The sequence below is a fragment of the Diadema antillarum genome, unplaced genomic scaffold (assembly GCF_040938485.1).
Source record: "Diadema antillarum isolate AM-2024a unplaced genomic scaffold, OU_Dant_1.0 seq00001926_RagTag, whole genome shotgun sequence".
In the NCBI taxonomy this organism is placed as follows: domain Eukaryota; kingdom Metazoa; phylum Echinodermata; class Echinoidea; order Diadematoida; family Diadematidae; genus Diadema; species Diadema antillarum.
The window spans coordinates 140,335-157,589 of record NW_027272589.1 but is presented as its reverse complement, the minus strand read 5'-3'; the positions used below and the strand labels follow the sequence as shown (position 1 = coordinate 157,589).

General features: G+C 39.4%; 1 protein-coding gene across 1 annotated transcript in view; it reads left to right on the top strand.

Moving 5' to 3' along the window:
• The window catches only part of LOC139713215 (uncharacterized peptidase C1-like protein F26E4.3), a 33,860-nt gene extending 18,427 nt beyond the window's left edge, over positions 1-15,433 (top strand). Inside the window, exons 2-10 of the mRNA XM_071624962.1 lie at positions 319-517; positions 7,933-7,999; positions 8,536-8,640; positions 9,549-9,784; positions 12,386-12,539; positions 13,089-13,251; positions 13,852-13,897; positions 14,560-14,732; positions 15,308-15,433. Coding sequence (XP_071481063.1) covers positions 319-517; positions 7,933-7,999; positions 8,536-8,640; positions 9,549-9,784; positions 12,386-12,539; positions 13,089-13,251; positions 13,852-13,897; positions 14,560-14,732; positions 15,308-15,433 — 1,269 coding nt within the window. The remainder of the gene's footprint in view (positions 1-318; positions 518-7,932; positions 8,000-8,535; positions 8,641-9,548; positions 9,785-12,385; positions 12,540-13,088; positions 13,252-13,851; positions 13,898-14,559; positions 14,733-15,307) is intronic.
• The last annotated feature ends 1,822 nt before the right edge of the window (positions 15,434-17,255 follow it).

Genomic DNA, 17,255 nt, shown 5'->3' with positions numbered 1-17,255 from the left:
TTGATCAAAATATCGCCATGCTCGTTTAGTGTGATTTCGTCGGCTTTATTGAACTTGTAGGCCCTATTTTCCATAATTGTTATTACATAAATTTCTAACTCATGTCCATAATTTCACGCAAGCAAAACATGTACGCACAAGCCTCTTAAATGATCGCCAAAACTTGTATATTTCGTGCTGTCTTTTTTTTCGATCTATACTGCAGATTTCTGCAGATTTCGACTTTTGCCGGACTATATCGAGTACGAAGACGCCGGAATCATGAGGGGGGTACCCATCATTATGTCACTCGCACTTTGCGCACTGACGCTCCTACAGGTGCTCGCTTTCACGGGAGTCGTAGCGCAGTACTGCTCCGTCCGCGGTTGCTGCCCTGGTCGAGACGACGAGTGTACGACCCCTTACTTCGACACACTGTGCTACTGCGACGAGTTCTGCTACTTGACTGCCACCGACTGCTGCCCCGATTTCCGCTACCGGTGCCTACGCGTCCCGCCCCCGCAAGAGAGTAGAAGAGGTTCGGACTCTTTCCTTTCAGCATTTCACACTTACCCGGAGACGGAATAAACATCTTTTCTTTTTCTTTTTCTTTTTTTTTTTTGGTGGTGGGGGGGGGGGGGGGCTTCTAGCATGTTAATGGAACGGAATGAATTCATATTGCAATTTAATGAAGTATATTAGCCATCTACTTTCCATTGTGAGCCTTCCCTTCATAGTTCATGATTATCTAATTCATATTCAAACGTAATGATCTTATGTAATAATCTCATTTTGCGTTCACCCCATGTTCCCGGCGGACACGGGCAAGCGTAGTGCAGGGAATGAGACATTCCCTGCCCCCTCCCCCCCCCCCTGCCCCACACTTTGCTTTCTAGTGTTATTCGTTCCTCGCCCCAGTGAACATTATAGCTATCAGACGCTGTTCTCACGGCGTCTGGTCAGGCTACACACAGAGAAATTACGGTTCTAATTTGCACCCTAGAGGGTGCATATCGTTGTAACACCAGCGGCTCCATTTAGGGTTCTATTTTTGGGGGTGCTTATTTAGCACCCTATATTTAACACCATATATGGTGCATATTTGCACCCCTCCATTGGGTTCCCTTTTGCACCCAATAGGGTTCATATCGTTGTAACACCAGCGGCTCCATTTAGGGTTCTATTTTTTGGGGTGCTTATTTAGCACCCTATATTTAACACCAGATATGGTGCATATTTGCACCCCTCCATTGGGTTCCCTTTCTGCACCCCATAGGGTGAACAAAAATTCAGGTGCAAATTTGCACCCTTTCTGGTTCATATCGTTGTAACACCAGCGGCTCCATTTAGGGTTCTATTTTTGGGGGTTCTTATTTAGCACCCTATATTCAACACCCTATAAGGTGCAAATATGGACCTCTATACAGGGTTCCCCTTCTGCACCTCATACCTGCACCCATTATGGTTCATACTGTTATTGTTGTAATTTTGCACCCTATGGGGTGATAAAGTCACCGCAATATAGGATGCAATACAATTTGCACACGTCTCTATATAGGGTTACCTTTCTGCACCCTATATGGTGATAATTATAACCTTTTTTTTTAAACCAAAATAATTATATACTGGATGCATTCACTGACTTCACAAACAATTACCTAAGGTAACACTCCAGACATGAAGCAAAATAGCATGCATAGATTTACACACAGTTTCTCAGTCAATTAAATCCACAATCTTTCGAAAACTAAAGTCAGAGACTTCAATTCAACAACAAATAGAACATAAACATGATGAATACAGTGCATACTTACATATAAATTATTAACATTTTATTATATGTCTCATGGAAGAGGGACAAGTTAACAGCGGTTTTCTTTTTCATGGTTTACTTTAAAATGAACATCAAATATACATTGTATTTCTACAAATTCTCAAACGAGATGCATATTTTGTCATAAAAAGGGCAATGTAAATAAAAAATGTATGAAATTTGGTCAGTACATTGAATAAGAAGAAAAATATTCGTTCTTTCCATCAAATGATTACTTTTTTTTTCTTTTAAAGGAAGTTACCACATTGACAAAAAGCACTAATTCTTTTTATACAAAAAATCCCTGAAGCTTGTGCAGAGTAATAGTAAACTATGTGACAAATATCTTTCACATTGTCCTTCTACTTCTAGAATGGATCATAGATATGTACCTTGAATTTACCGGTACATCTTACGGTAATCAAAAGCACCTTTATGACGCTCTTAGACATTAACAGCGATATGTCAACTCTGATTTCTCGTACACAAGTTATTGCCAAAACAATGAAGGGTATCTCAAAGTTCTGTCATATATATTTGAAACTCACTACTTGTACTGACATATTCCATCCAATTCCAAGCTTGAGAGCTTGCGAATGTGTCCCATTATACAATTAGTATACTTCACATTTTGTTTTTCATATACAATTACACCAATGATAAGAAAGGTGAAAAAAAAAGAATCAAAAAATGAAGAATGCACATCTAAATTTGGTTACTTTTTTATGCACACAGCTAAAGATATGTCCCAGTTATAAATCTCGGGCAGAATAGCACATCTGAAAACACTTTTCATTGCATCAAATTAACATTAACAATTCCACAGAAAAATTAATGTTACCTCAGAAAGGGAAAATAAGGTTAACCAATCAGTGGTATGACAAACTGGACATAAAGAGGAAGGAATATGTCTTCAGTGAGACAAGTTTAAAAACAATTTTTTTTGATACATTGTTTTTGTTTTTTTTCAAGCGATGGAAACAAGAAGCACATTGTACTCAGTAGACCATAAATATAATTACACAATGTATGCAGTTTAGCCCCAACATTCAAAATATTGTAAAGAGCAGTCGATTTTTCACATTTATAAAGCAGGTATTGGTATTGGCACCATCACAAGCATAATGATCATGAGAAAAATATATTATTATTACTATTATCATCATTATTAATCCTATTATTATTATCATCATTATTATCATTATTACTATTACCATCAATATTTTACAGAGATTTATGATCATGCATGAGAATTATCTCAAGTGTTGATGTTACAGTCTCACAACTCTTCCAATTATTTGATTTTAACACTTAATTTTCACTAAACCTTACACAAATATATCAGCACTTTATACAACCTACTTTAAATAAAGAAAGCTTGAAATTATAATCAGAGTTAGAGGGCAAGTCCACCTTCATATAGACCTACATGTGGATTGAGTGAATGCGCAGCAATAAGCCAGTCCGGAGATAGCTCATGTGCACATAGGTACAAATGACCTCTCATTTTTCTCAGTTGGTTAGGCACTTCACTCAATGCAAAGTGACATAATGCAGCAGCTTGCCCACCATAGCCATTTATGGAACTCATATTCAAACAAAGAATGAATCTAACCAGTGTAGATGAAGTGACCAGTATGGTTCGTCAATCAACACTTAGGGAATCATCTATTTTATTAAGTGCTGTCTTGAATATGTTAACAAACTTTTTGTGTGTGTTAACATTGCCAAATACCAGGCTTGCTGTCAAGTGGATGTACAGGCAGGCACCATTTATAAGGATTCCATGAATAATCCTAGCATTACAGATGCTTATCTAAGTGAAATTAAAAAAACCAACCTGTCTCTCGGTACAAATGACCTTTTTCTGCACATGCTCAAACTGGTACCCCGAACTGGCTTATACTATTAGAACACATCAGAAAAAAAAATGAAAAGCGGACATTCAGTTCAAAAGTTAATAATCTTTAAATCATTTGTGCAGTCGCAGCAGAGTGAGAAGAGTTTATGATGTCACATGCGTAGAACAATTCAAGGAAAACCTAAAGAGAATTTCACATTTTTTTTCTTTTAGGAAAAACATGCACATTTCCTTGACAAGTCACTGACGTATGTAAGGGCAATGATAATAGTTTCTGCCTTCTTAAAGAGTGAAGTCCAGTGTTCTTTTATATGCAAAAAAAAGTAAATATGATATGTTGAGCTTTCTCAGGTTTTGGAACAAACTCTATTTTTCAATCCTTATATACATAAAGGGTTTGTGAGAAAATCATGCTTTTGTCAAGTGTCACAAAGCAACTCCACTTATGACATTGCATTGCCAGAGATTGCCCAAAATTGACATACATTGTGTGGCTGTCTACTACAAAAAACAGCAGGCGACTTATTTTTTTTTTTTTGGTTCCCTACTTAAACAATCAATTCAAAGTGTGCATGTGTTGTTGAAGCACTGAGGCTATCGATGGTGAAGAAATAACTAAAATATGAACAATACAAACTATCCCCATCTAGTATGAAATATAATGGAAAGCATACTTTGAGTATTTCATATCCATTAGCAGATTCATATTTTCATCCATAATCCACCCTCCCCCCCCCCCCCCCAAAAAAAAAGATAAAAATGAATAGAAGTCAAGTTCTCTTTAGACTGTGTTTAAATTTGTAATTTGCAAGTTCGTTCTCTTGTATTTTTCTATTATATATTTCTTTAGAGTATTCTTGTTAATATTCAAGGCCAGTGCATTCTAAGAAAGGGAATAACCTGACAACAGTTTAGAAGACAGAATAAATAGTTACTGTTATCTATGAAATTAGACATTTTCACATATATTTTGCAAAAAAAAAAAATGCTAATCTTCATTTCATGGAGTGGCTTTATTCTCACCCTCGGCTAAAAACAGGGAGGTGATTACTTTCTGGATTAAAATGGAAAGATGTTTCTAGAGCCATGGTGTTTAGCAATTCTAATGGGGGGGGGGGGGGGGGGTTCAATGTGGCCCGTCTCAAATTTTATATGGTTTAAACATACATGACATATAGGAGTCTCATTATTATGCCTCCACCCTGAATGGTGCCGGAGGCATATGTTTTCAGGTTGCCTGTCTGTCTCCCGGTCTGTACGGATGTATCTACGGAAAAATTGATGGGCTTTCATCAAACCTGGTTCAGGGATACTACATGATGCTGATGATCTTATTGGCTTTTGCACTATATCTGCTAAAAGTCAAAGAAAATTTGAAAATAAATTTTTTGCTACTTCTCTAGTCAGGGAAATCGGTGCACTCGTGTGTACTGGTTGGTTGGCGCATTCAGTTGGGTACAGCAAGGTTTCATCCTCTGCTTTCACAGGAAAGCCGACTCCCAACTTCTTGTTCTCGTAGTCAAGGTATATCTGCTCCTCTGCTTCAGCAACCTGCAGCATGGTCTTCATAGCTAATCTCATCTTACGCTGCATAAAGTCGAAACTCCTCGAGCTCTAGTTTTTGATGCATTTCTATAGCAGCTGCTTCAGCTGCCAAATAGTATGCCCTTCTGGCCATCACTCTCAGAACAACTGGCATGGCTTCCACACTGACTCAACGAGGAACCAGGATTGACATCCTGAACATCTTCCATCTCCAGCTCTGGCATCCTATATGGTTCACCAGTCTCTCGAGGTTGACCTGCATCACTCATCGTGAAGACCATTATTGAACTTCATGCATAGTGAACTCGATGATAAATAATCAATCAAACACAGGTCCCTTTGGCCCAGTATGAGACCAAGCTAACACCATGCATCAGCATGGATCAGCAAGGTTCAACCTGTAATTGAATAAAACAAAGTTCAACATACAATCAATATTGGAATATCTACCTGCTAAAGTATGGGATCAAGTATTTGTACTTCTGAAGTGATTTACCGTTTACATACCTTGTTTGTCTGACTTATTTTATGTCATGTCTAGCACATGCAACTTCTCCAGTGGATATTATCTAAATTCACATATCGTGTATCATTGCTTATGCTCTGTGACTATGGCATTGCTAATTTATAAACACACATTCTATTTTCGTTGATAGACAACAAGGAGTCAAGGCCAACCTAAATTTTCTGACTTCAATCTTCATACATGTCTTAAATTCTCCTAAATGAACCAGGAACACTATTTTTCTTCATTAGGCACATCATACATGCCTACATCGTTCTTTCTGTCAACTTCACAGAAACCAATAATATCCAACTGAGCCTCAACTCGGCTCAAACGTAATAATTCCCATTATCGAAAATGATGCGACTATATCCGGTCACCTATTTACGTACGTACCTTGGTAGCTGCGTCCAGCAGCCCCATACGTATAGCGTAATTACGCTATGCATATGGGGCTGTTGGTCGTAGTTAGTACCTTGGTCGAGGCTTTTTGTATTAACGTGCACTTTCATTGACTTATTCGCTATGCTTTACTGTATGTATGATCGCACTTCTGACATGTTAGTACACATGTACCTCGATACAACTCTTTCGCATCAGTTTTCACCACTCAGCATTCTATGAGCATAATTCACACATATCATCGATTACTGTGAAATATTTTCAACGGAATTACAGTACAATTATGTACTCACAACGTTTGGCTCATCAAAAAGATTAATTCATCATCCCAACCTCACGGTCGTCTGTCCATTCCAAACGAGGAACGTCGGTAGTATGCACGTACGTATACCGCGCGACCTACGGCGTGGCGTGCGCATGCGATTTTAGCTTTGCCATTGACCAAGTGCTCAACGGTTCACGCGTGCACGCATAATACGTGTACGTGTACTCGTTTGCTTTCTCTCTATGATAACGTCATTGAAATGATATTCTTGATCCCGGTGCGAGAAGAAAATCAAATGTTTAATTCAAGTAGTAATTTTTTTTAGTACAGTATTACTGATGACACTGTTACTCTTTAACAACGTATAGTTATATTTTCAAATAAAAATATACGATAATATCCGAAAATAGTGTGGCATTTTAAGCAAACACCATTCAACACCCACATGTCAGCTTTCGGGAAAGACTATGGAATGGTTCCAAATTCGAACCCTTAAGACTTGGCTCCCTTTAGGGTTCGGATTTGCACCTCTACATCCATCCCGAACCCTATAAGGTGCCACTTAGTTAGATTTGCTCGTAGGGTGCAAATAAGAACCCTAATAGAACCCTAATTTCTCTGTGTGTAAACCATCAATATTTTCCGTCGCGTCCCGCTACGGACCGCCTCCAAGTTTTGTTGCTTCTATTCATACAATAGTGTACGTACCTATTACGTGCAGTCGCATTTTGTTGCGTTCAGCCCGTTTTATTACGGCATACAAGGTTCCTCTTTAATAGCACCGGGATTGCCGTGACAAATTTGTTTGACCGTTTGAAAATCTGACACACCATCCACGGCAATCACGGCCTGTCACGTTTGCCTATCCTGTCTCACCGCGTTGCCCCACGTCCATCCCGTTTTGTCCACAGTGGCCTGAAACGTGACTGCCATGGCCGCCGGGAACATGGTGTAAACGCAGCATTACGTGTGAAAGAGCGTGCAGCAGCTGGCAGGAAACAACTGGAGAACACATTTTCCACTTAAAGGTGTAATGCACATCTTATCTTTGCTCCTCAAGTTGATGTTGATAATAGTCTTCTAGCTCTTATAACAGTTCTTGACCAGTTAGGGATCTTAAGATACATAGTATCTATCACCAGGGCGGTGAGTTGGCTCAGTCGGTAGCGCGTCTGCCTCACGATCACGCGGCCCGCGTTCGAACCCGAGTCTGGACTGATCAATGTTGTGTGTAAGCATACCGTCCCCTCTAGCAAGAGGCAAAATACTCTGTCCCTCGGATAGGACATAAAATGGAGGTTCCGTGTATGAGAGAGTAACAACTCATGCACGTAAAAGATCCCGCTTCATTCATTCGTCGCAAAGAGCAAGGTGTTTAACCCGGTGAAGTGGTCCCACCTCACATCCAACTGGACCCCATGGAAGACCAGTTTAACCTAGCTGAATATGGGCTATCCAGCCATCTTCTCAGATGGAAATGAACAAACAAACTAAACAAACAAAAATCTAATCACAGTTCATGATAATTACACCGTACGTCCATCTTCCGCCCCCTTTCACAGATATCTGTATCTCAAATGGGGTGACCTACAATCAAGGAGACACGATCAAAATCAACTGCAACCGATGGTAAGTAATGATGACTATAGATCTTCAAATAATTCTTTGTTGCTTTTTTTTTCAAGCGTGTAGGTCTAACGTTTGGCTCACACCAGTTTTTTTTTTTCGGAGAATTTTAAAGAGAGATGAAAGAAACAAAAGAAAAATATATTACTCAGGACCTCTCTTGATCGTCTCAGTACTTCTCTTTTCAATTTTTGATGCCAATAAGTTTCCAAGGTGTGAGATGTTGGTGTTGAGTTACGCGAACTACCTTTGCTTCACAGTAATCATGTAACCATCGATTGCAAACAGGGGACTTAAAATAATTGAAAGGAAACAACAGACTTGATCTGATATCTTTAAAGTCAACGATTGTTGAGTTCATTTCTGTTTTGAATTGGGTTTACTTTAATACAGTAATGTTAATCTCAGCTTTCCAGCACACACACACGACTGCCTTTCAGAACTTAGTGGAAATACATCTGTTTTCAGTTTATTATTGTTCTTGTGTATGTTAGGTAACATAATGTCTTAATTGTTGAGTCAACTCTTGTCCTTTGCAGTATGTGTCGTGATCGGGGGGACGGCATCGCCGAGTTCGTCTGTGAGGAAAACTCCTGCCTCGTCGAGAGCGACGTCATCAACGACATTAACTACGGGAACTTTGGGTAGGCTTGCTTATTAACTATAGTCAGATGCGTGATAATTGAATGTCCCTGCCTAATTCGTCTTTCCTGTCCATGTATGAATACCAGCACATGTTTGGAGAATGTGTGCCTCTTCATTGTTTGATTATACTTCATCCCACCCTTAACTGCTTACATATCCCGTTTCACGTCTGTCGAGTCGGTCTTGAGAAGTCAAACTCCATAATACCCACTCAGATTGATATGCCAACTGTTTGGTTTGTTTGCTTATCTGTTTGTTTATTATGTTTGTTTGGTGTTGTTGGTGCGTTTGTTTGTTTGTTTGTTTGTTTTTTGTTGTTTGTTCGAGGGTTTGATTGATTGTTTGTTTATTTGTTCTGTCCTTTTCCCTGCTGGAAAAAATACAATGTCCCACAGTGTGAAACGCAATGTGAAACACAGTGTGAAATCTCTTCGCACTGTTCAATTCGAGCGTTTTAGCATTGTGAACTCATTGTGTATAATCAATTTACAGTGTGAAACAGAACGTCACTATGTAATCTCTATGTGAAAAACAACACCACAGTGTGAAATCATCTTCACACTGTGAAATTTGAGCGTTTTCACGTAGTCGAATACACATTATGTGAAAACATTGTGAACACACTGTGGGACACTGTGTTCTTTCCAGCAAGGTTGATAGTTAACTACGTTGCTATACTGGTACTTTATATTTTGATGCCGGATGTTGCCTAGTAACATTGCAACTCCCTGTCTGTCTACCCGCCCGCTCTCTCTCTCTCTCTCTCTCTCCCTCTCTCTCTCTCTCTCTCTCTCTCTCTCTCTCACACACACACACACACACACACTTTATCTATCTCTCAATACATATCTCTCTCTCCCTCTTTCTTTCTCTTTTTGTATTCTCTTTATCTGTCCCTCTTCTTCAGATGGCGCTCCAGTAACTACTCCTTTCTCTGGGGGCTCACGCAGAAAGATGGGGTACGATACCGCTTGGGCACCTTCTCTCCCCAGGCGGCTTTCGCTTCCATGATCAATGTCGAGTTCGATGGCGAAAGCGGTGCCCTGCCGAAGTCGTTCGATGCCAGGGATCGCTGGGGTGGCCTCATAGGCGAAGTGATGGATCAAGGAAACTGTGGAAGCTCCTGGGCGATATCCACTACGAGTGAGTCGAATTTTATGTACTAAAACGACCCCCACCCCACCTCTCTCATCTAACTGCCCATCTCAATTTACATGTAGAGTCTTGTGCACGCGAGTGTGAGTGTTTGTGTGTGTGTGTGTGTGTGTGTGTGTGTGTGTTTGAATACATTATGGAACTTCTTCATTCAACATAACTTATTCGTTTGAATACACAATTGAACCCCCTTATTCAATGTGATTTATTGAAGTGTAGGATTGGGATGTGAGCGGTTAACCCTATATAGGACTGCATAGGGATGGGGAGGGGGTGTAGGTTTGTATTAGACTATGTTTTTTCGTGTGTTTGCGTGTGCGTGTGCGTGTGTGTGTGTGTGCGTGTGCGTGTGTGTGTGTACGCGCGTGTAATTTCGTGAACAAATTCAAGATGTATGTTAGAATTTTCGGTTCACCCGACTACAGTAATTACGTTTTATTTTGTTGTTTTTTTCAATAATCTTCATTTGATTTCTATTTATTGCTAATATCATATTGCTTGTATACTTTCACGATAAATTAAGTGTAAAATGACAGTAATCAAATAAAGATTATTTGGGGAAGAAAGAAAGGAAGTGTGTGTGTGTGTGTGTGTGTGTGTGTGTTTGAATGTATTTTTACGTGATTACCAAAGGAAGCACCTCGGTGCCTTTGAGAAAGCAGCAACAGGACAGATCGCTTAGTTGCATGTCTCCTCCGAAAAGGCCAGGCAATAGGGAAGGATAAAACGCTTTGCCTATTTTAGAGGACACTGCACCTCCTGCAGTGCTACCAGCGACGGGACTCAACCCAGGGACCTAACAAATGAGAGTACATGGCCTTATCCACTAAGACACAGTCCCTGCTGGAAAGAACACAGTGTCCCACAGTGTGAAAAAAGAAATATGTGAAACACAGTGTGAACATTTTGTGAACACAGTGTGAAATCTCTTCACATAGTTGAATTTGAGCTTTTTAACATAGTGAACACGGTATTAAACAAGCACTACTGTGGGAACACTGTGAAAAAGCACATCACACTGTGAAATCATTTCACACTGTTGAATTTGAGCGTTTTCACACAGTCGACTATGTGAGCATATTGAGAGCACACTGTTGGACACTGTGTTCTTTCCACAGGGATGGCCCATGTACGTTCCAAACACAGCAAAGAGTATAGTCTAGCTTCCAGACCATCTGCTATATATATATTTTTTTGCTTCCTAGAATATTAACTCCCTCTGTAACGACGACAAAAGAGGTTGCAGAGTGAGCTGGTCGATATAAAGTACTGAATATAGCAAAAGCGCCCTCGCCATGAAGCCAGCGACAGTGTCCGAAATACACGTAGGCTTAGTGATCCAGGCGAAAAGAAAAACAAACATGGGTTGGAAGGTGATTACCGGCAGACCAATTCCGACTAGAAATATCTCTTAATCTCCACATTCTCTAAATCGAGAACAATTGCAAAATGTCTAGAATGAAAGTAGCACGCAATTACACCAGGCGCCATACACAAGACAAGTGAGTCTATTAGAGATAACTCATATTCATCTTGGATCTACGCAATCTGTAGATCTATCTGGATTATCCAAATGGAAAGAAAATACGTACAAACACAGTCACGGTGCTCACCCTCAGCTCAGACTAGTCCCAATTAACACGATGTTAGAAATTTCATATCGACTTTCTGCATTGAGAATTAAACCAAATAGCAGACCAAAACATCGAGAATATAGTGCAGGTCCCAACACAATACATGCCTACACTCTAGTATGACTGTAGCTTAGTGTTATTTGTACACGTACTAGTGCTTACATAATTATTGTCTGCAGCGTCTTGCGGTGTTTTTGCTTTTGTGGCCCTCAGGCGGGCGAGTGTCAATGATGTGTGACGTCACGGAACCTCGGCTACATACGAGGATCCGTTGAGGGATGTGATTTTGTATGGGCCTACAAGACATGGAAGCTATACAGACCATGTCGCATAGTAATCAGGTATCATGCTTCAAAGTTAGAGGAAAGTTTTAAACTTATCAGATTCAATTATGTGGCTTTTCTCTTTCATTCTTTTTGTTAGCAAAATAATTATGGAGCACAGTAAATGTGAACCATATCAGACTATATCAGATAGCACAATGAGAAGAAATAGCCTGGAATTAATCATGATGTGATTTAACAACAGGAGTAAAAATATACTCATTACATGCAAAATCAAAGAAACCCACCCCAAAGCGATCAAATCGCCGTTTTCACTCACTGCTGTTTGTGTAAGGCCTATACTTTCTGCTTGTTGTTCTTCTTCGTCTCCGTCTTTTTATTGTTGTTTTTACTCCGTTTCCGCTTTTCCTTTTCTTGTAGCTGTGAAAACATGAAAGGGACTCCAAAATCTCAATAACAGTTCCCTTTGACAATAATATTCGTTTTCCAAACTTTACCGGCGCTATCAGGAGCTTCTGTCCCTGTTTTTTTTTTTCTACAAGATGAACTTTCAGTAAGGTTATGTTGTCCGTGTAAGAGAGAGAGAGATGGGGGGGGGGGGGGGCTGGAAAAAAGAGAGAAATAGAAAATGCATGGCTTTTATCTGAAAACAATCGTTCCCTGGATCGCAGGTGTGGCATCCGACAGGTTAGCTATTCAGTCGGAGGGAAGGGAGCGTATCCGGTTATCTGCCCAGCATCTGCTCTCCTGCAACCGGGTCCAGGGTCAGCTAGGGTGCGGCGGCGGGAACCTGGATCGCGCCTGGTGGTTTATACGCAGAACGGGGTAACGTGTTCTGTTTATTGATGTATTGTGATGGAGCTATCCGTAATAGGGCTCATTTCTCCATGTTCACTTTGGCGCTGATGATCAAAATGACTGAACCTTAAATCAGACAGGGAAAATTTCTCTCTGTTATGTGATATTACGTGAAGATTCAGATTCTTTATTAAAGTTGCTTATCGCATTTACGCCTTCATCAAAGCTTTTTGACTGCTATCCCCGCCCATTTGGTATATAAATATCATAATGTATGATGAAAAAAAGTGCAGGACAAAGGATATCCTAACCGCTAACGTTTGGAATGCTGGCTTTAATAGTCTCACTTCAGGACGCTTGTCATGAAAATTGATTTGTTCTAAATAACATGTAGTGATATCATTGCACTAGGTTTCAGGAGGATTGTTCTTTCCCATTACGTGATGTTCTGGTGTTTGTGCAAGTCTAGTAATCTGTCTGTGTAGTCAAGTTTGTTACAATGGCATTGAATGGCAGCCAATGATGTAGAGTAACTGCCATGCTTTCTCTTCTGGGGTATTCGTCGGGGGAAATTAGGCTCCCATCTCAAGAATGCTACCCCTACCGGAGCGGGATGTCCGAGGACACCGAGATGGATCAGCTCCCGTGTCGCAAACCTTACGTTTGGAGCCCATGTCCCGAAAGGGGCGTGACGTCGGCCTACCTTCGGTCCACGCCCCCATACGTTATCGCCCCTAAGGTGAAATATTTACTACCCTGTGATGTTACTCATTTTTGTCTTCTCTTTCTTCTCTTCGCTTTTGCTCTTTTTTTAAAATCTATTTGGGTGTACCGCGATATCTTATTATGTCATGTAGCACAAAGGTGCTTTTAGGAAACACAGTTTAATATTCCTTGAAAAAGAGTTTATTGCAGATGCTAGTAGGTGAATAAGAACACCACTGATGAAAGCATATGTTATTATTAGCTTATTATCACGTCTAGGACCCTAAAGAGGAATAGGCATCTGCATCAAACTGTCGTGTGGCCAAGACATAAAAAGATTTTTTATCTCTCCATCAGTCAGATGTTCGTGAAATGAATGAAAACAAAATCTTCACATTATTGCATATCCGCAATGTATCAAACTGTGTGAAGTTAAAAGTGTCGGTACATGAAGAGTTCTTTAAACTCTTTTAATGATGATTGGTTGGTATCTGTACGGGAAACACCTTCAAGACACAGTTTTCTGCCTTTATATATATATATATATATATATATATATATATATATATATATATATATATATACATAACGTAAATTCACTTATGTCACAATCCTATTCATGTTTCCCCTACAGGAGTCCGACATAATGCAGGAAATCTACAGAAATGGACCTGTTCAAGGTACTGTTCCATATCAAGTTATTACTTAGTATGCAGCGCAGGAAACGAATATACACTTTACAAACTAGAAACGCGTAAGGCATTTTGAAGTATGTGCACTCTAAGGCTAACAATTTTTTATGTTTCTCTTTTTTTTGTTATCATTATTATTATCATCATCATTTATAAGCAAAAATCGAGGCATTGTTGCCTCAAAGATAATTGTTACTCCCACAGACTTTACATGTGACATTTCCAGGAAATTTATTATCAATATGCGTAATGCAACACTGTCACAGTTGGAGGTTTCTTTCTGTCTGAGAAATAAATGAATAAATAAATTAAAGCAAAGGGGAGGGGCTCTCAGAATGAATTTTTTCACAACATAATTATATTCGAGAAAGTGAATGTTCCCAAGTACACTTTGTCGTTATTGTTTATTGTTGCTAAGCTGTTGTTGTCGTGTCGATTTTCTCTTTTTTTGTTGTTGTTGTTGATCCTTTAACTACAACACACACATAATGTATACCGCAAAATTGTTTTCCTCATCAGTGTCAGTGATTTATGCTGTTGTTGTTGTTTCTTATCATTGTTAGCTTTCTATGGTGTTAAACCCATTGCTCTACCCCGGCGAGCTGCCCTTTATATAATCGGCTTTATTTCTACTTTCTTGTGCTTTTCAGCGACTTTCAAAGTGAAGAAGGACTTCTTCGTCTACAGGACCGGGGTGTACAGGCACATTAAATCCACCGTCGCAGGGGACGAGTCCGACCCGAACCAAGCGGGCTGGTTGTCCGTCAAGATAGTGGGTTGGGGCGTCGATGAAACTGACCCGCGTCGACCGATCAAATACTGGGTAACGTGAATTTGCATTCAAAATAAATACGATTATTGCAAATCTAATCTGTCTGTTTTTTGACATTTTTATAGGTAGGGCTACCTATTTTCAGCGAGGTTCCTGAAGTTCGAACGAAAATTGTTTTTCTGGTCTATTTTTTCTGGTCTATGAAAAGCGAACCACGAAAAAATTAATTTCTAGTACTTTTAGGTTTTAGCATTATGTCTAAACAATAACTGAGAGAGCCAATAATTCTGTATGGTAAATTCCCACTTTTTTTTTACTTTTTACCTTTTAGCATTCAATATTGCGATGTCAGGAAACGTCGTAGACGCAACGCTGTTCTATGACAACGTCAATGACATGACTATTTCAAAAGTGAAGACATACTTTGATATTTCGATTGGTTTTGTGCTTCGTTTTCTTTTGTTTTTATAAATGAGTGAGCATCTCCTCACCGTTCGTCTATTGGGGGACATGATTAAACATCACCTATTACCAAGTAATTGAACACATGTCACTTGATTCATTTTTCTTTCTTCCTTTGTTTTTGTTTTTTCCTGGTTTCGCCACCTGTATCCATTCCTTCATAGCTTGTTGCCAACTCCTGGGGGCGCTCTTGGGGTGAGGACGGGATGTTCCGTATCGTTCGAGGGGAAAACGAGAGCGACATCGAGTCCTATGTGCTCGGAGTCTGGATGCAAGTCCACACGGTGTGACAGCATGAACCCTGAGTCACCTGATACTGACGTCACACTCCCTAAAAAAGTCATACTTTAAAGTAATCATACAGAGTTGGTTAAGACGACACTTTAGGTTTCTAGCACTTTTTGGTGAGATGAGAAACCTCTTTTGAAATATGAAAGAGTATGTAATTCCAAGAGGGATTCAACGTGTATTTGAGGGACACTGGTCTTGAAATTTCATTTTCATTTTCATTTCATGGCTGAGATATCCAAAAACAGAGCAATCCTGATAAAAAGTGGGACCCACCTATTATTAGGATTTTGCCTTGTTTTTGGATGTCTCAGCCATTCCAAAACCATTTTCATCATGTAAACTTTGAATCGTATAGTATGCTCTGTATTATTTCATAAGTGGTTTCTTGGTATCACGCAGAAAGTTAAAAGCCCAATTCTCATCTCCACCAATACTACACAATCCCTGTGACGTCATGCATTTCAGCACGAATGGTAATGACGACAGAAGCAACAGAAGCTAAAATCAAAGAAAATAGGTTAAACACCTGTGAATTGACATGTCTAGCCTGAGAACAATGTTTTTTTTTCGTACCCCCCCCAAAAAAAAAGAATAACAAAAATAAGCCATATAACCCTCATCACTCCTTTGAGTCAATTGGATGAGGCTGAAAATTCCTCTGCAAAATGCACCTCATTTGAAGGCTAGATACGCTTCCTTTTAAATCCAGTGGAACTACATTTCTTTCAGCGTAGATCCAGAAAACACCTGATATTTTTTAGTGATATGGCGGAGTTTGAGGAGATAACGCCACACCCCCCCCCCAAAAGGTTTAAACTGAAAGTAAGGTGTTCTATAAAACATGAAAGACATGTTTCCAGTATATTTGAACACGCTATCACGAATTAGTCATAGGTGTGAATCCTATGACTTAATATTACTGGGTTTAGTATACTATGTTTAAAAAAAAATGTTCACATTTGTGTGTGTTTATACATCTCTTAGCAAAAACTCCTCTCTCTATTTCACTTCGCTTTCTACGAGCATCGTTAACACAAAGCTTAACAATTGGTTAACATTTGGGGGTAATGAAATATGCAGCTTATAGCATCATTCATAACAGAGCGTGGGTGTATTTTCTACTGCGTTCGGAGAAAAGTAATCTCAGTGCATGGAATACAGTTGTGTTGTAAAGCTAGACTTTGGCAGTTGATGAACGAGAAACTGAAATGCGCATTGTACTATATTAAGGAAGATGAGAATAGCAGTACTTTTATATTAACCGGAAAATGTAAGGCGCATACACTTGTACCTTTTACGATGTTAAGATACCCTTTTCCTGTTGTATCTGTGAAGTTTTTTTTTTTTTTTTTTTGGTTTTCTTACTGCTGTAAGTGTATACCTACATGTACCTGTGTGATTATGCATTTTGTTTATATATCGCTTATATATTATATTATGTATGTTCATATATCATCAGATCTATCATAATTATATTTTCTGCTTGCAAAGCGCGGGTTATGTAAGTATCCACTACAGTAGACCTGTAAGTACTGAATGGCATCTTGAACTTGAAAAGATTCTGAAGCAATTTTCTACCGCTGACATTTGTATAACACGCCGGTATATAATGATGCTGATATATATCTCATAGACCTGAACCATAGAGGCGATTGACGTACGAACTTAATATCTTGTTTGATGTTGTATAATGACGTAGTTATTATCTTAGCGAAGTTGCCATATATTAGCATGTACATGATATAAGACATGATGATACACATTATGCTGCATACATTTTCATGATTTTTCCTTTATCACCCCATTCCAGGTCAAATTTGG